Here is a 19,083-nt window from a genome sequence, read left to right as displayed (position 1 = left end):
TGGGAACTTGGAAGGGAACTGTTCACCTCTATGGACTAGGAAAAACCCTCTAGCACTTCATCTGGGGCTTCTGGTGGCGCACCCCAGGGTTGCCATGTGACTACATACCAAACCAACTTATGTTGGGTGAGGCAACCCTCCATGATCTTTTCCTATGATCATCCCTGAAGTGCGAGCCTCTGTGAACACGAGGCATGCCGGGAAACATGAAGAGCGTGGGTCTCAATACTCAGAAGTGCCCAAGTAATCATCTCCGCTGCCTTCGGAATCATACACCTGGTACGTGTCATGCAATGTGGGTGTAGGAGCCGCTCCACCTGCAACTTGACACATTGTGCCACCCTCCAGCAAGTCCTAGGATAGCCGAAACTTCAATCAATAGCATAGTGCGATAGGGGAAAGCCATTTTTTGTTGGACTTAGTCCATAAAAATTGGGGAAAAATAGATATATCCACGAAATGCTAAGGAGAATGCATCATGGATCCGAAAGCCCACAGAAAAAGATTCCCCAATGAAAATCCAAAAGGCAACAAAAGAGGCAAAATTTTAAGAAAAATATTTTTTGAGAAACCTTCCGTTGATTGGGGGCATAGGTCGGACTCCTTGGGAATCAATGAGATGGTATTCTCCCCCGTCGTAGACTTGCTCGATGACGTATGGCCCTTCCCACTTTGGCTCAAACTTGCCCTTCATCTTGTGCATCACGACGATGGGTCGCCTGAGCACGAGAACCAACTCGCCTTTTTGGAAGACTCGTTGCTTGACGAGCTTGTCATAAGCTCTCATCATATTCTGGCGGTAAAGCTCCAGGTTCTGTAGGGCATGAAGTCGCCCCTCTTCAAGGGAGTCGAGCTCCTGAAACCACAATTGTACCTGTTCGTCTTGGGTGATCTCATCCTAGATAGCCACCCTCAAAGAGGGAAGCTAGACCTCCGGTGGTAGGACCGCCTCACTCCCGTAAACGAGAGAAAACGAAGTCACCTGTGTTGGGGTACGGACTGTGACATGGTATGCCCATAAGGACTCGAAGAGACAATCATGCAAGTCTCTCCGATTCCTTGTCACCGTCTTCTCGAGTATCTTGCTGAGCGTCTTGTTGAAAGCCTCGATCGCACCATTAGCTTGAGGGTAGTAGCCGGTGGAGTAGTTCCACTTGATCTTGTACTTCTGTATGAACCTGTACATCTTGTTGGACTTGAAGGCCTTGCCGTTGTTAGAGGTGATCCGATGAGGTATCCCAAAGCGATATATGATGTTTCTCTCTAGGAAGTTGATGACGTTGTCACTCTTCACCTACCGTAACGGAACAGCTTCCGCCCACTTCGAGAAGTAGTCTGTTGCGGCGAGGATGAAGTGATGCCCCCTAGAAGATGGAGGGTCGATAGGGCCAATGACGTCGATTCCCCAGGCATCGAATGGCCAAGAGGGAATGGTATGGTGAAGAGGGACCGATGGCCTATGCTTGAAATCACCATGAACTTGACAATTGTGGCATGATCTAGCCACCCGAAGGAAGTCTGCTATAACGTCGGGCCAGTAGTATCCTACTAGACGTATACTATGATACATCTTGGCCCCTCCTTGGTGCTCGCCGCAGACTCCATGGTGCATCTCCAATAGGATTTTGTGGGCTTCACTTTGGTTGACGCATCGAAGTAGGACCTCCTACCCATGCGAACGCCTGTATAGGACACCTGCTTCAAAAAGGTAGAAAGGGAGTCGTCGCTGTAGTTGTTGCTTCGTGACAGGGTCGTCGGGGAGGGTCCCATGCTTGAAGTAGTCGAGGAATGGTTGCAGCAACTCGCCCTCCTCTACGGCATTTGTAATGACGGTATTGACTTCGTACTCCGTCGGGATGAGCTCCAAAACAGCCGGGAGTAGCCACCTTTCTTCCACATTCACCTGCATTGTTTTATTATCTGGAGGCACCAACGCCGCTGCTAGTTTCGCTAATGCATCAGCAGGTGCATTTCTACTTCGTGGGACATGAAGCACTTCAACATGTTGAAATTTTCCCATTAGATTCCGAGCCGCAGAATAGTACGACACCAGTTCAGGCTTGCGAACTTCATAAATGTTGTTGACTTGACGACTGATGAGTTGAGAGTCTCCATAAGCCCGCAAGGAATGAACCTCCATGGAGAGCGCCAAGAGGAGGCTGAAGATGAGCGCCTCGTACTCTGGTTCGTTGTTAGTGCATTCTTCTTTAAGGAGGGAAAATGAGTGATACATCACCCCTCCTTGTGGCATCTTGAACACCAAACCTGCACTGGCTCTTCGCCTTGGGGTACCATCAGGGTCGGCGTCCATGAAGGAGGGACCGTCAAAGTAGAGCTCCCACGGCGTGTCGAGGTTCGCGTTGAAGATTTCCTCGTCAGGAAGCTCCGTGACAAGAGGGGAGTCGTCTGGAACTGGGTGCGCTGCGAGAAACTCTGCCAAGGCTTGACCCTTGATTGCTTTTTGAGGCACAAAGGTGATGTCAAACTCCATCATGATAAGTGCCCATTTCCCAAGTCACCCCATGAGCGCGGGCTAACTTAAAACATACCTCACGGGGTCCGCCCTTGTGACAAGATGGACTTCACGCTTCAACGTGTAATGCCTGAGCTTCTTCAAAGGAAAGATTAGGGCCAAGCACAACTTCTCTATAGAAGAGCAGTTTCGCTCAGCCCCCACCATGGTGCGGCTCAAGTAATAACACGCCACCTCCTTCCCCTCGTCATTGTTTTGAGCGAACAAAGCACCTATCGAAGTAGGCTGTTCTTTTGATCTCATCAAATCCGCGTTGGCATCCTTCATCCCACACGAATGGAGCCCCTTCCTTCATGGGGCTCGAGAAGGGCTCGATGCGTCCAGAGAGGTTGGAGATGAAGCGCAGCAAGCTTCCCTTGAAATGACCTCAACTCTTTGAGATCTTGAGGCGGCGGCATGTCGAGGATGGCCTTGATTTTCTTAGGCTCGATCTGTATGCCTCGGTGACGAACAACAAAGACGAGGAAGCGGCCTGACTGAACAGCAAAGGCACACTTCATCGGATTCATCTTGAGTTGATGTTGACGTAGTCGCTCGAAGACAACTCAAAGATCCTCCTGATGATGCTTGCGATCCTTGGTTTTAATTACCATGTCATCAACATAGCATTCCACTGAACGGTGGATTAAGTCACCAAGAACACATGTCATGGCACGCTGGTAAGTTGCACCAGCATTCTTCAGTCCGAATGGCATGACGGTGTAGTAGAAATTTCCCTGTGGGGTCCTGAAGTGGTGTCAATGGTGTCATCGGGATCCATCTTGATTTGGTTGTAGCCTAACGAACCGTCCATGAAGAAAAGTGCGCCATGGCCTATGGTGGAGTCAATGATGATCTCTGGGATTGGTAGAGGAAAGTCATCCTTTCGGCAAGCCTGATTCAGGTCGCGGAAGTACTGGCAGATTCGTATCTACCCATTATTCTTCTCCACCGGGACAATATTGGTGATCCACCATGGATACTTCGTCTCCTTGATGAAACCTGCAGCGATTAACTTGTCGACCTCCGCGATGACATCGTCTTCATGTTCTGTACGTAACCGCCATGATTGCTGCTTGATGGGATGGAGCCGTGGGTCAATTGCCAACTTGTGCGTGGTGACACAAGGGTCCAAACCCGGCATCTCCTTGTAACTCCAGGCGAAGCATTCTCAGTACTCCATCAAGAAGCTTCGGTAGTCCTCCTGCTCCTCTTCCATCAGCTTGGCGCTAACAAAAGTCGGGCGTGGGTCGTCCTCTGTTCCAAGGTTCACTTGGACGAGATCATTGATGGTTGGCTGCCCTCCGTCTTCTAACCCATGTGGTGCTCATATGGAGCTAAGTTCCTCGGCGTCACTTGGCTCACCGTTGGTAGAGTGTTGTTGATGAGGAACGGCAGACAAAGTGTCGGACTCATCGCTTGATGAGACGGACATGGCGTGGCAGTTGACTCGTGTTCCGACACCAAGTTCCTCCTCTTCATTGGCAAGGACGTCGTAGTTACCACATTCCATCGCATGGTGAATCAGCTCGCCAAGGACGCATGCCATGGCATGCTGGTATGTTGCACCTGCATTCTTCAATCCAAAAGGCATGCTAGTGTTGCAGAAGTCTCCTTCTGGCATCGGTTTCCCTTTATCTTCTGGTTCTCGTGGTGCTGGCGTGGAGCTGAGCTTCCCCTCATCGGTAGGGGCGTCGGGGTTGTTGTAGCCAAGCCCAAACTTTGGTTGAGCTTTGCCTTTTTTCTTGATGAGGTCTTCCGCTTGTCTCCACCATTCCTGGCATACGGTGGGTGGTGGAGGCATCCTGTTGTTCCGCCCAAGAGTGATCCCGGCCTTCTCCAACAAGCCAACCATATTGGGCTCCGCCTTCATTGTCGATAGTACCTCCTCTGGGTCACTGCAAGTTTGGGGAAATTCAAATACAAAATCACATTGTTTTACCTGCGGGACTTTGTAGAAAATGGTCTGGACTCTAGATCTGGACAAACTGGGGATTGCCCAAACCTCCAATGGGGAAGTCACTGAGACATAGAGTGACGGGGGATGTACACCTTGAGCTCCCCTTCCAACTTCCTCTACTTCTTTTATTCTTCTTCTATTGGCTATCGGTACGGGTGCAGGCTCTTCCTTCCGGGGGTTGCATGCCCATAGCGTGATGGGTGTTGGCGCATCATTGCCACCTGTTAGCATCCTGGAGATTTCCCGGGCACCTGCAAAGCTTCCAAGTGTTAAACAAATGGGCTCTCGACGGACCAAAGTTGATGAAGAAGTGGTAGCCTCTTGAGAAATTGTTGTAGCCGACCTCAGCGTGATTGGTGTTGACACAGGGAACCTTGCCTTCAATAGTAATGGGGTCAACGGACCAGGCATAGAAGATCCTGTTCAGATGAGGTCGAAGAAGATCTCCTTACCTGCAATTGGGAAGAGGGGCTATAGTCGTACTGGACAGATGAAGATGACCGCCTACGGACTTGGCTCCTATGGCCCCGAGTGGAGGAGCCCTTTGCATCGGCAGGTGAGCTCGGCATGATGGGGAGCTTCATCTCAGCTAGTGGCCCAAAACTTGGTTTGGTTAAGAGATCCACCGGAGGTGTTGTGCGCCCCAATTGTTGGTCGTTGTCTACAATGGGGAAGTAGTACTTCGCATCTGCATGGTGAGACTCCTGCACAGCATAAGGAGATATGTTGCTGATGATGGGATTTTGTATGTTGCTGGCGTCGAGGAACTTCAGGTGTTGATGGAGGGTGGATGGAACGACGCGGTACTTGTAGATCCATGGTCTTCCAAGAAGGGAGGAGTAGGAGCTATTTGCCTAGATGACGAAGAACCGCACCTTGAAGCTAGAAGTTGACATCTGGATCTTCAATGTAATGGCACCTAGCGTAGGCTTCCCTTGGTTGTCGAAGCCGCAGATCATCACGTCAGTAGCCTCCAAGCAATCCACCATAAAACCTGCCCGCGTCAAACTCCAAAGAGGGAGAATGTTCACGGCAGACCCTGGGTCTATGAGGATCCTATGAAGATGTGCAACACCAGCATTACCTTCCACATACAATGGGCGGTTGTCGTCACCTTCATCTATGAGATTATCATCCTCATCGAACATGATATCGTTCACGAACAAGGGCTGGAGCAAAGACGGTGTTTCGCCATGGACACCTCGTAGAGTTTCGGGGCTTGGAGCGCCTTGATAAGGGCTTCACGAAGGTCAGGCACCATCAGGAGCGCATCATGCACACTCAAAAGTGTAGGGATCCGCTTGAGGTGGGCGATCATGTTGTAGTCGACGTCACATGCTTTATCTTCTCTTGGCCTTGGTGTTCAGATTCCTCCGCCTTCACAGGTGCCTCCTTTGGGGCGGTTGGCTTCTACACCCTTGTCGGCTTGATCTTTAGTGGTTCAGTTAGGACTTTGCCCTCACGCAGGTTCATGTTCACCTCTTCCAATGGTACTTCCTTTGTCACCTCTTCGGCATGGAGGACCGTCTATTCTTCAAGAGTAAACACGTATTCAGAAGGGGCGTCGCTGTAGTCATGGATGACGTTGCAACTCTCTATGCTTGGTGATTGGGATGAGATGGCTCCTTCTTGAAGTTGCTCCCCTCCTTTGCCTGTGCTTTCCCCCAGCCGGGTGGCAAGAACTGCGCCAAGGTTTGTAGCACACGCCCTCGTCGAGTAAAAGGCTCGCCCCCCTCTGACATAGGGACAAATCTTGGCGGAGGCCGATGTTGACTTGGGTCGAACCATCTTAGGATTCTTGGGGGAGCATGTTCTGGCGAAATCGGGCGAGGATGTTGGGGTGGAAGCCTCCTTGCGTACGGCCTTCGGCACACCATCCTCCAAGCCTCCTCCTTGGGAATGGTTGGGATCACCTGCGACCGAAAGGGAGATGCCCACGTCTTGGAGAGGATGAGGTTGGATAGCTGATCTTCAACTTGGGCCAGTGGCACGCATGTTTCTTCGAGTTCCATGTCTTCACTTGGCAGAGACGGTAACATCATGCTCACCATGTTTACTGCATGGTAATCTGGATTGATAGCTTCTGGGTCGAGGTTGGTCCTCCTCTCATTAACGGCTCTTTGAATCCATTCTTTGAATGCGACACAATCTTCAATGACATGTCCCACATACCTGTGATATGGGAAAAATAAAGGATTATCTGTCATCCTCACCTGATCAGGCCTTCGAGGCTCTGGTAAGTTCAAGTCTTGATGCTCCATGAACTGGTGGAACATGTCCTTGACGAGCTCCCGATGGAAGACGTACTGCTTCTTGAGGAGTTCCTGCATCGAAGGGCGTTGCTTCCCTCTGGCTTGTTCGCCCCGTGCACCCAAGATGGGCACATGGCCTTGCGGTGCAGGTGAGAAGACCTTGGTGTTGTTTGTTTTGGCTGGTGCCTTCGCCCTGCTACCATTGTTGATTTGCTTGGACATCGAGGCGAAGCGCTTGGCGGGATCAAACGCGCTGACATTCTTATAGAGCTCCATTATCTATGGTGATTTCTCAAACTCAAGCTTCATGGCTACTACCACCATGCTGAGGGCACTAAAAGTTCTGGGCTCACGCCGAGAGACTTCAAGTGACCAATGTTGCTGCATCCCGTGGACGCACATCTCAATGGCATCCTCGAGGTGCATCTCCCTGGCGAGACGCACATAACCGTTGCGGAAGCGGATGATGTAGTCATCAATGGACTCATCTCGTCATTGTCGGACTTGCGCCAGCTCGACAACAGAGAAGTCCTTCTTCATGGCTGCCCAACTCCCAATGGACCCAAATGGTAAACGACGGTACCAATGGAAAGCAGGCCTGGTTAACGACCCTGAAATTTGGCGAAGGAGAAGTGATGGGCTGTTTGCTATGTCGCTGCATGCCACCTCGAAGTATGCCAAGTTCTCCCTTGCATCGCCGGTTCCATCAAATTGACGGAACGTTGGGGGATGCCACCCCGCGGGATACGCCATCATGTCATGCCACGCCTCGTAAGGATTCTCCAGCTCACTCTCGTGGGGGGGTGCGAGGGGCTTGATCTATCGCCATTTGCTTCACCATATCCCTGGCCATGTCGTGGTCGTCCTTCAGCATAACCGCGTGTGGTATTGCGTTGGCGGAACTAGCAGGGCTAACCCAAGGCCGAGCTTGTGAGTGGGGGTCATGTTGAGGTACATCATTTAAGGGCACCCTAGGAGGAGGGCCCACCTGAAGTTCCTCTTCTTGTGGATCCACCACTCGCCGCAGCATGCCTTGTGGAGGAACGCCTTGGTTGTTCATCACAAGATCAATGAACTGGTCAAGCTTTGACGCCAACTAGTCAACCGTATGACGCTGACTTCTGACCTCTTCTTCTAGAGACACTTCTTGTGGCGCTACTTTGTTTACAGCACTTGGATCCTGGGTGCCATCAATGGGTGGCTTGGCAGCAGGATCTTGATCCACAAGGCTATCAGCATGATTCACCATGCGAATGGGCGCGGTGTGGAGGTCTTCATCACCTGCCTCGTAATCTGACAAAACCGATGAAGCTAGTTCATGGTAACAAGGGGAGTGTGGGCGACTCTCCAACAATGGCGAGGAAGATGAGTCGGAGAAGCCTTCTTCGTCATCAAGGATGTCTTGGCGTTCTCCATCTCTGGGAAACCCATCCACCATGCCTTGAAGGGCGATGGATTTTAATCTTGTATTGGCCCCTGGCCGGTTTACAACTTGTCGTCGTCCTTCAAGGTCTTGAGGAATCCTTGATGTAATGTCGGTGTAGTGACACTTGTATATATCTTCATTTTGTGAAGTGCTCCCTCCGCCTAATGAGCATTTCCCTATTGTGACAGGAAGACATGTGGCCCTCGATCTTGCAGCTTCTTGCGACGTCGATGAGTTTGTCTTGGCATCCCTCTCCGCACCCGTGAGCCATGCACGAACAAGGCCAAGGCGCAGTAGGAAGGTCCTCTGGAAGTCCGCCTTTGGGTTCGGCATGATCTCTTCTTCAGAAGGATAGTCCAACTCCTCGGTGATGGCGGGAGGTCACCATCCATTACTCGACCCTTCACATGGCTGCACTCCAAGAGTACCACACAAGGCAAGGTTCTTCTCAGTTGATTCCTTCACCTTTTCAGCCTCCTGCAGGGCTTGAGCTTCTTCATCTTGGTCCATCCTTTCAGAAGGAACGAGAGGAAACTCCATGGGAGGTGTTGTGTCTTGTGGGAGGGCAGCGTTGGCTGCTCCCTCGGAAGCTACTTCATTGTTGGAGGAGAACGTAAGCTTGGCTTCTTCAACGCCTTCCATCAGTGTGGCCGTCGGTGCTGGCATCTTCTGATTCTCTAGTGGTGGTGCCGGTGAAGTCGCCTTCACCTGTTCATCATTCTTCTGGGGAAGGGATGAAGAAAGAACCACCTTGCTCCCTTGCTCAGTGCTTCTCGTGGACGTCTTGCGTGGTTTCGGCGCCAACCGGCTGAGCAGCTAGCTATACCGCTCATGCCGCTCCAGGTCGGGGGAGATACGAAATTTGATCCTGTCATTTTCTTGAACTACCCCACCATCGGGTCGTAAACGTACCTGAGTGTGTCGAAGGACTAAGTGCTCAAGTTCTTTATAAAGAACATGGCGATTTCTCCGGTTCCTCTCGCGCTTGCGCTGGTTCTCCGTTTGAAAGATACCATCCCTTTGTACGGGTGGCGTGCGTAGGAGTGCTGGTGCAGGGCGCCTCGTGGAGGATGAAGTCCTGTCCGTCATCGCCTGCAGCTGTGGCCGATCTCCCTGCCTAGGAGGTGACGAAGGTCGTGGTGGAAGTGTCGATTACAAAGGTTCCCGTGGTTGCCACTGTTGAGTGGTTCGAGGGTCCCTCTCATTGCCTTGATGTCCCCTCCTGGGACGGGACGATGATCATGGTGGAAGTGTCGGATGCAAAGGTTCTCGTGGTTGCCACTGTTGAGTGGGCCGGGGGTCCCTCTCATCGTCTTGATGTCTTGACCATAGGTTCCAACGTGGAGGCCTGTTGGGATATCTCCGTCGTGGGAAGTGTCTAGTTGGTGAAGGTTGTCGCCGAGGCGCCAAAGTCTGGCGCTTAAGTTGAGGACGATGGCTTGGGGCTTGAAGCCTCGTCCTTCCCGCGGCTTGAGCCGACGATGCACTTGGTGCTGTTGGATCTTGGAGTCTCCTTTGGATATTGTTCATCTTCTCTTGGAGTTGGCGAAATTCTCGCCGTAGGTCATCATCCCGTGGTGCTGGTGCTTCATGCCGAAGGGTGGAAAACCTGTTTTTGGTGGGGAGAGACCTTCCGTCGACCACCCAGTTGTGGAGACACGGCGCCCATGCACCACTTCGAGTGTCACCAATGTTGAGGGAGACAGTAGGGCTTGGTAGAACAGGCTCTTTGGGTGAGAGCCACTTCCAGAACTCCTTTATGATGGCGCGTCTCACCAACTCCTTGACCTTCCATGCCTCGTATGCCCAATCATCAGGGAACAAGTCATACGGAGGGGTTAAAGTGCTTTGGAAAGTGAACACCTTATGAGCTAGGTCCATGGCGCCGAGGGACCAATCCTCCTCCGGCACCGTGCTCTGGGCGATGCGGGAAGCTATCTATTGGTGGAGTAATTGTACCTTGCGGTACTTCCTCTTGTAGTTGTGTAGGGGATGAGGGCTATCCGACAAACAAGCACTGGCCATGAGCCTACGCAATTCATGTGACATAGCCTCCAAACCCTCGAGAAGCTCAACCTCGGTACGCTGCAGTGTTGGTGTCAGCGACTCCAAGTGCGTAGTTGCATTGAGCTGCCTCCACATCTCCTTTCATATCCTCCCTTGTCGATTCCTTCAACAGGGCGCACGCCTCAAGCATTAGCTCGCTACGCTCCTTCTTCATCTTGGCAGCCTCCCGCCTTAGCGCCTTCTTCGACTACACAGTTTGAAACTGCGTAGGATCCTAGGCTTGATGGATGTAGACCTTCCTGAGCTCGATGACGACCATGGGCGGCATCGATCCAAACTGGATCATTACCGGCTCCATGTTGCCGCCACAGAAGATTCCACCTGCATGAAAGGGATCTTGATTAGCGGAAACCCTCGCCGACGCCTTGTCATGCAGCATGCTATGCAGGTTGGGAGACAAGAGAAGACGATTCAGACGACCACAACAAAGCAAAGATGGGAGGAGAACTAGGTCCCACCGGGCGTGCCAATTTGTTTGACACGAGAAAAATCTTATAAGCACTCGATATGAAGGGAAGAGAAGGAGTATTGATTTCTCTCATGCACCGGGGAAAAGAATGCGGGCGTGCCAGTGTACCATAGTACACAAAGAAAACAAAGAGGTGTGAACAGTATTTTATTAATCTCAAGGATAACAAATACAATTCCTGATATGCGCGCCGTGGCCTACTAGCGCGGCCAGCCTGACTATGGCGATGTGCGGTCTCCTGGTACCCGGGGCCTGGAAAAGCTCCCGATTAATTACTCCCACGTGTTGCTCCGCGAGATACCTCCAATTAAGCCGTGTGTCCGTCTTTGTCGTCTTTGCCTCACGTTCTCTATGCATGATGATGATGGTGTGCGTGGTGTGGGCAGCGGCAAAGCTCGTGTCCTTGTCGGTACACATGCCACTCAAAACATGGATTTGTGCTAGCCACGTCCGCCCTCGCCATCACGCCTTGTCAGTCTTCACAGTGTTGATGTAGTTGGCGTTGGAGTAGCATGGGTCCTGCTTGGCTCGGACTTCTTGACGATGTAGCGGCTTCGTCAGGGTATGCAAGGGGTTGCCTCGCGGGAGTATTCTTTGTGGAGACCGGCGTTGGTATAAAACCAATGCATACTTGCATCGACATGGCCAGTGTGGTTGGCGTCTCGTCTCGACTAGACGCCGAGTTTATGGCAGTCTGCAAAGACAAGGACTCTGCCTCACATGGCCACGAAAGATAACGTCGTAGAGGGGCGTGATAGATGCCTTGTCTTGGCAAGACTCCGTATTTGGTGGTCTGCCAAAACAAGGATCGCGCAACGGGGGCCGAAGAAAAGTGGAATCATGGAGGGGCATGGTTGATGCCTCGTCTCAGCTAGACGTCGTATTCAGTGGTCGGCTAAGATATGGAGCACGCCACCCATACGATAATGACACCTGTGTACAACGAAGGGTGCACCTCGTCTCGGCTGGACGCCGTATTTAGTGGTCCACCAAGAGAAGGGCAAACATCGCGGGGACGAAGAAAGATGACATGGAGGGGTGTGGTTGATGCCCCGTCTCAGCTAGACACCATATTTGGTGGTCTGCTAAGACAAGGAGCACACCGCCTGTACGATGATGAGACTTGTGCAACGAAGGTTGCGCCTCGTCTCGGCTGGACACCGTATTCGGCGCTCAACCAAGACAAGGGCAAAACATTGTGGTGCTGAAGAAGGATGGCTTCATGGAGGGGCGCGGTTGATGCCTCATCTCAGCAAGATGCCGTATTCGGTGGTCTGCTAAGACAAGGAGCACGCTTCCTGTATGATGACGAGACCTGTGCAATGAAGGGTGCTCCTCATCTCGGTTGGACGCCGTATTCGGTGGTCCACCAAGACAAGCGAAACACATCACGGGGTCGAAGAAACATGACATGGAGGGGGTGATTGATGCCCTGTCTTAGCTAGACGCCGTATTCGGTCGTCTGCCGAGACTAGGATCATGTCGCCTGTATGCTGAAACCTTTATACCATGAAGGGCGCACCTCGTTTTGGTCAGACGCCGTATTCGGTGGTCCGCCAAGACAAAGGCGCTGCCTCACGGGGCCAAGGAAGGTGACTTTGTAGAAGTGCCTGATTGGGCTCCATCGTTGGCGAGCTCCGTCTGCGCCCGATGAAGGGCTTGGTGTGGACAAACTCCAGTGATGTTGCTGTAGTCACCTTGTTTGATGAAGTCCTCTCTGGTGCCAGCGGCGGAATCGAACGAGCGTTGTCTTCGGCGATGAGCACACACTCTCCATGTAGTACATGCATGCTGGATGTAAGGGGAAGACAAAAGAAAAGAATTAGACATTAGTCTCACATTCTGGAAACATGACCTTTGCGTCCATCGCGATCGGAGTTCTTTTCGCGGATTAGGGTACGTCGAGCTGCCGATCTCCTGCCAACGTGCGTCTTGCTGGATGTTGTGTTGTGTGGTCTTGCTGCTACTTGATGGATTCTGGATGTATGCCTCCGGCTCCGTGCGTGAGATGTTGTGAGATTTCTCTCGTGGGTTTGCTGCGTCCCTCCTCTAATGTTGAGACCTTGCCTCTATATATAGGCAGCTGGCTGATGCAGAAGAAAGGAAACATGAGAAGGAACGAATCAGATTTCTTGACCCGTACTCTGGCTTCGTTCGGCAGGTAATCTTTCCTTTGGTATTCGTTTCCAAATTTTGGTGACTCGCCGATCATGTATTGCTCCTCCGTGAGCTAAGTAAATCATAATGCCTCTTCTAGACCTTCCTTTTGTTAGCACCTTTCCATTTGAACCTGCAAAAAGAAAGGAAACCCGGCTGCTCATGGGCCCGCCTCTCGTTGGATAAATATGTGTGCGTGCTGGCCGGCCCGCAAATACTCAAGTACGTACGCATGCGTACATTGTTGCCGCGTATAATCTACCAAAAATACATGCATGTATGCTACCTTACGTGTGCATGCAAAAAGGTAACCAAAGACTAGCTAGTACCGGAGTGGGCTAATGTACAGGTACACGTATATGCCTGGTTTGAGTATTGCGGGTATTCGGATATATACACGCGGGCTTGTCGGTCGGCCGAGATACCCGAATACGTACATATAGTGTATAAATACCAAGTGCAAGGCAAGCTTGTCACGTACATGCAAAATCCTCTTTTTCTATTTTTTTTAACGAGCATGCAAAAGGTACGTACATATGATAATAAGCCCAATCTCAAATATATTACCTGCACATTACCTGTGCCAAAAAATTCTTAAATATAATCATTAAATTGCTCCGTAAAGTACTCAAACTAGAGCACATCGAACGGATCCATACAAGGAATTTTTACTTCAACTTTTCATATAAGGAAGCAACATCGTGGACGTAATCCAGAGCTCCTCGTCAGTCTGATCAAGGCTCTAGCACAACTCTTGCCATGTATGTGTCATGTAAGATACTATAAAAATATGACCCTGGGTAGCGTCCAAGAGCACACAAGTTCGATCATCGCCCATGACACATCCGATCTGAAGAGAAAAAGGTACGCATTTGTTACTTCATCTCTGAAGCTAATGCCTCGCCTTGACTTTGCGTGTTCTGTCTGCATGCTTGGTAGATACACTTGTATCTTGTGTCTCCTGCTAACTTTGCATTTGTTATTTCACTCGTATCATCAGGACACCATGGGACGGGGCGACAAGTCAAAGAAGTATGGATCAAGAGATGTTGAGGGCTTGAAGAGTGGCAGCAGGAACGGCAAAGGCGGCTCAACTCCTCCACCACCTCCAAGCAAGTCGGGAAACCATTCCAAGGGCGTGAAGTACACACGCCGGTCACCGCCATTGCCAAGTGCCCCGCCGCTTGTACTGAAATTGCATAGCTCAGTGCCACGGACTACGCGTAGCTACCCGAACCGCAACTCAAAGAATTCTGATGAGACATCTACCTCCCTTGATGCCGACGCTCCACCACTAGGGAACCTCCGGCCAAGTCTAGTTCGATGGCGAAGCACACGCCCCCAGCAGTGAGTGATCCAACTACGAATTCCTCAACTGTAGCAGGGAGCGATCTTGTCGCAAAACCTGCATCCCTAGTGACCATGCCCGCTTCTTTAACCACATCAACAGGCACCCCCGAAGTGGACAAAAAGCAACCGGAGCTATCAATGACAAGGATGTTGGGATAACTGAAAGAAGCCAAAGACGTCTGCTTGCGGTACGTGTATAATCCCCCCCCCCCCCCCCCCCCCGCCACCCTTGCATGAATTTCCTTTTGATGCTTTCTTGACTCGCTCTCTTTTTTTTCTCCTTTTTAGATGTCTCCAGCAAATCAAATAATCTGGAAGGCTTTTATTCCCCTGAGGCAAAGGAACTTCGTGTATTAATTGAGCAATACCAGAATATACTTGCTGGAGAAAACACTCTGCTCGAGAAGCTCAAAGTCCCTCCAACAAGTAACATCTCAACGCCGAGCCTTGTTCTCCCGCCCGGAATAGCAGCAAAGTACATCTCAATAGGACTCAAAGATATACAAGAGGCGCTAAGGGAGCAGCCGATCAATGAGGAGCTAACCATCACGAAAATAGAGTCTGTGTTAAGTATGTGGAAGATCCCGTATGCGAATGAGGTCCCGCCAGACCTCGAGATTCTTATTCGCCACCTTGAAGCAGTAGTGGCTCGTCTGGGTGGAAAAGGTGGTCTTCGCACTTCCCACACATTGACACCCACGCCGGCGCAAGTTTCATCTCTGCTAGACAAACTAGATGCAGCTCATGCGGGGATCACTCAAGAACTACGCCGCCTCGAGAAGGAAGGGCCGCGCCTAGAGGGACGCCTTGCCAACCTCGCCTCCATCTGGAACAGAAAAAAGAAGTTGGCCGAAGAACATCGGATGCTTGCCGTCAAACATCAAGAGCTTGCCGAGGAGTACAAGGCCCTCTGTGAGAAGGAAACCGAGATGGCGGCACTGGCTGAAAAGCACACAGGCGTCCTAGCTGACTTGATGACTTCTAGCTCCTGCCATCTTGAAGCTCATGAGGATGCAGTTCGGAGTTCGTCAAAGGTGGTCAAGTCATACATAATATGCCGTGCGGACGCGGCTACCTTCCTGGCCGCCGGTGGAACGCTTTCGGAGATCGCGATGATCCTAGCATACGAAGCTCCTGAGTGAGGGAGCAGGCTATTGATCATGGACTGCTTTGCAAAAGCTGCACTTAGTTCAAATAGGTTCTATCTCAATTAAATATAATTTGTCTTAGCTCATCCAGAACAATGTATAATTAGTCCCAGTGAACTTTTGTACCATCGATCAATAAAATGATAGCTTTTGTGATATATCTCCTTTTTTGCTTTTACCTGCCGGGTCTATGCTTCATACTGTCCATGGAGCTGCGTTGTATCCGCTTCCAACAATGATCAGGCTAGCTAACTACAACCTCCCTGGTGTATATGCTGCAGTCCTTCCGGCTCGTTGGACTCCATCAATGCTTACGTAACAGCTTCAACTTGTCTTGCATCAGCCGCGCACCTTCGAGTGCACATCTAGACCTCAAAAATATATCGATCAATCCATCATATGTGCGGGTGTTCATATGTTTATTTGTATGTCTGTCCTCGCTGCCGCCATGTATAACCGAGGCATATTTCCGCTGTACATATTGCCGCCCTCATGCATGCATGTATGTACGTAGGCAAAATTTCCATGCACCACGTACAAGATAAATCAAGAGATTAACTAGTTCGTGCATGCACTAGTACACCATGTGTGTGCATATACTCTTCCATGTGTATCATGCACTCTTCAAAATTCCTTTTTGTTCAGAAAATAAAATAAAATAATAACAATTAAGGGATTAGTCATGTATGAGAGAGAGGAAAAAGAGTTGATTCATATCTTTTTTAGTACTTATTTAACATCTCTTCTTTAGTACAAAACTACATCAAACATTGAGCATCTCCGCAAGTACTACCGTAAGGCACGAGGCTGTCGGGCACTGCCCGACAGCCATCCTTTTCTACAGGCCTTGCCTCAGCTGGATGTAACCCCTTGTATGAAGCCGAGGCGATGACCCCGTGCAAGAGAAAATAAAGAAGCGTTGTAGGGGCCCCCAACTAATAAGATTGCATGCATGCATGAGCACACCAAGATCACTACATAAGCATTTCATGAGCATTTGCATATGCATATAAATAGGATAACATCCTACATTCATTCTCATCTACATGAAGTTGCAGGTTCCTACCGTGAACTGGGCTTCGACAAGAGACGAGAAGATTGCACGGCACAGCGATCCCCGGCAAGCCAAACAGATAAGTTTTACCTCTTGTCCATTAGTGTTCTGTAAAGCTATAACTTTGCATGAGAAAACCTCGCCTCTCTTTTGAAACTTAGGTGCTCCCATCCATGACTCAAACATTGCTTCAGTCAGGGTGGTCGCAGTAGCCTTTGGTAAAAAAGAGTTGGCAGGGGGCTGGCCCCTCTGTCTGTCCCCCCGGAAGACGTAGCTCTCTGGTAGACAAAGAGGGTGCCGGCAAGATATCCTGCCAGGGAAAACTCCTTTATTTTCATTAAAGAGGCGCTCCACCTCTGCATGGACATACACATGCACGGGTTCCTGGCAAGGTTCATCTTTTTCATTCATATGCTAATACAAGTACAAGCATTACAGAACACAAAGGTGGACTCGAGAGATTACATTATTCGAATTAAAATTTGGCGATTGCCTACAAGTTTAAGATTGAAAAAAGATAAGTGATCTGTAAACTCCTCTCCCTGTCCCTCTTATCCCAGGTATTGCAGTGGGAAGAGAAGAGAATGAGCACCCTGACGGCTCAACACCACCCCGACCCTTGTCAAGAGCTGGCAACCCTAGCCTGACAAGATCGGGAGTGGCGAGGCTGCGAAGGAGGAAGACGTGCGGAGCACCTCGACGCCCCCCTGGTCACCACCCCCAAGACCAAAAGGGGGGCTCCAGCACAGGCACCGGAAGAGGAAGGCGCCAGAGCCCAGCCAGAAGACCCCAAAAGGAAGAGGAAGCACCAGGGGGACGAGCCTTTTCCCGACAGTCGGAAGAAACGGTGATGATGGCGCCTGGAAAAAGGGGGGAAGAGCCGAGCAGACAGGCAGCTGGTCGCCAATACGAGACGAACGCGTCGATGCGGTCATCCTCCTTCTAGACGGCATGCCTCTCGTCTTCTCCTTCTCCCTAGGCTTCATCTCCATCCACACCATCCCGGAGGAAGGTCGAGGCCCTAGTCCGGCCCCCCCCTCAGGAAGACAGCGAGTGGCCGGGATGGCTAGGAAGTTTGAGGCACGCTCCAACCCAACTTGGAGGGCAGGAAGGCGTGCCTCTCATCGACAACAACCCCAAGACCTCTGGGAGGGGCGATGCTGGGATTACCAACGATCTCCAGCCCCGCCTCCAGGCCAGGCCTCGAAGATACCAAGAGATTCGCCACGCCAAGGACCAAGCTCACTCTCTGAGTGTCAGCACCAGCATGGGGCAACAATAACACCAAACAGGAGACCGTGGGTTTGCCCCAGGCTCTCCTCTTCGGCATCACCGGCAGAAGGAGAGAACAAGAGAAGAAGAGGGGGAATGCAAAGATGGATGAGTTCTCCCTCCTCCGCCCTCCCTTTTATAGGCAGGGCGAGGAAGGGCAGCAGCTCTATCAATGTGGGACCACCAACCTCCTTCGCCAATTCAAGGCGGACGAACCCCCCTCCAAGATGCTCTCCCGTGCCATGCGTGTCCGTTACCTACCCCGCGTGATGCATGCAACATACGTGGCCAAGGATAAGGGCACGCTGTGGGAAGAGTAAATTGGCAGTTTCTACCCCATGTGTTAAAGTCATTCACGGGCCATCACTTGAGCGGCCCCACCACAAAATGCTTTACGCACGACATGCGGGAAAACCGGAAACTAGCCCGGAATCAAGGCTAATGGAGCAGCAGTGGAGACTCCAAGAGACCAACCTCTTCAGCAACCCTTGCCTGCACACTTATTAGGCCCTACCCCGACGACGCTCAGCAGCGGGTTCGGGGAAGGCCCGGGGGCTTCTGTCGGTGCAACAGGCCCTGGGTCTGTCACCCAGACTGCGCACAGTCACGGGAACAAGATTGAAGCACCAGCCCAAGTTAGACATTGAAGGAACAAGATATTCGAAGAACCAACATACAGCTCAGAGGGACCAAGATCGAGCCAGAGGAGCAAGATATCAGAAAAAGAAGGGCCTCCTTTGCCGAGCAGGCGAGCCCGACAAGGGGCGAGGCCACCACCAGAAGCAGGCGACCAAGGCACCCTGGCAAGGTCTGCCGGGGCTTGCAGGGGCAGAACAACCCCACAAACCACTCAAGCGTGACCCACGTCGTCAATCAGTGCGGTGTCAAGCCGAAGGTGTTTAAGTGGCAGCCATTCGCCACATGGCAGCCATTTCCTACAGGAGAAACCCACAGATGACACCCGTCCTACAACGTGTCAAGAGAAGAGGCATGGAGCTTCTGAGATAGCCCGGCAAACCTTGCCGGGCAACCAGTGATATGACGCTAAGAAGTGGAGTTAATGCACCCTGTCAGCCTGCAGAGTTAGGTATGATAGCACTGTGTGCTATCATATCAGTGGATAATGACTACTTTGCCATTGTGGTGACCCCTTAATCTACGAAAGGAGGCCCATGGCACCCGTAGGAGGGGTTAGAGGGTTGGGAAGTTGACACACCCATACGCTCATATGTGCATAGTCACAACTACCCATAGGCAACCCCTGCCGGGCAAGTGTACTACGCTTGACCACCTCCATTCCACCATCAATCCACCAAAGCAGGAGTAGGGTTTTATGCCTCATTGTGGCCCGAACCTGGGTAAATTGCTTGTGTGCTCTCTGTTGTGCTGCCGTGCGCTGATCTGCTCTTTGTGCAA

The 19,083-nt window shown here is 51.2% G+C and overlaps 2 protein-coding genes across 2 annotated transcripts; one reads left to right on the top strand and one right to left on the bottom strand.

Annotated features, from left to right (window-relative positions):
- Positions 1 to 1,666: 1,666 nt before the first annotated feature.
- Positions 1,667 to 2,491, bottom strand: LOC147965149 (uncharacterized). The gene has a single exon (XM_087530319.1). The coding sequence runs from the start codon at positions 2,489 to 2,491 to the stop codon at positions 1,667 to 1,669; it is 825 nt and encodes a 274-aa protein (XP_087386445.1).
- Positions 2,492 to 13,849: 11,358 nt separating this feature from the next.
- LOC147965148 (uncharacterized) lies at positions 13,850 to 15,335 on the top strand. The gene is made up of 2 exons (XM_087530318.1): positions 13,850 to 14,015; positions 14,482 to 15,335. The coding sequence occupies exons 1-2, from the start codon at positions 13,850 to 13,852 to the stop codon at positions 15,333 to 15,335; spliced, it is 1,020 nt and encodes a 339-aa protein (XP_087386444.1).
- The last annotated feature ends 3,748 nt before the right edge of the window (positions 15,336 to 19,083 follow it).

Source organism: Triticum urartu, chromosome 6A (genome assembly GCF_056163025.1).
Source record: "Triticum urartu cultivar PI428250 chromosome 6A, HENAU_Tu73, whole genome shotgun sequence".
NCBI lineage: Eukaryota > Viridiplantae > Streptophyta > Magnoliopsida > Poales > Poaceae > Triticum > Triticum urartu.
Note: the sequence above shows the minus strand (reverse complement) of the source record. Positions and strands in the feature narration are given on the sequence as shown.

Excerpts from the sequence above, each read along its gene's own strand:
- LOC147965149 (XM_087530319.1), bottom strand. The coding sequence starts at position 2,491 with ATGGAGTTTGACATCACCTTTGTGCCTCAAAAAGCAATCAAGGGTCAA.
- LOC147965148 (XM_087530318.1), top strand. The coding sequence starts at position 13,850 with ATGGGACGGGGCGACAAGTCAAAGAAGTATGGATCAAGAGATGTTGAG. Across the intron at positions 14,016-14,481 it reads CCGGTCACCGCCATTGCCAA|ATGTCTCCAGCAAATCAAAT; the intron begins GTGCCCCGCCGC and ends TCTCCTTTTTAG.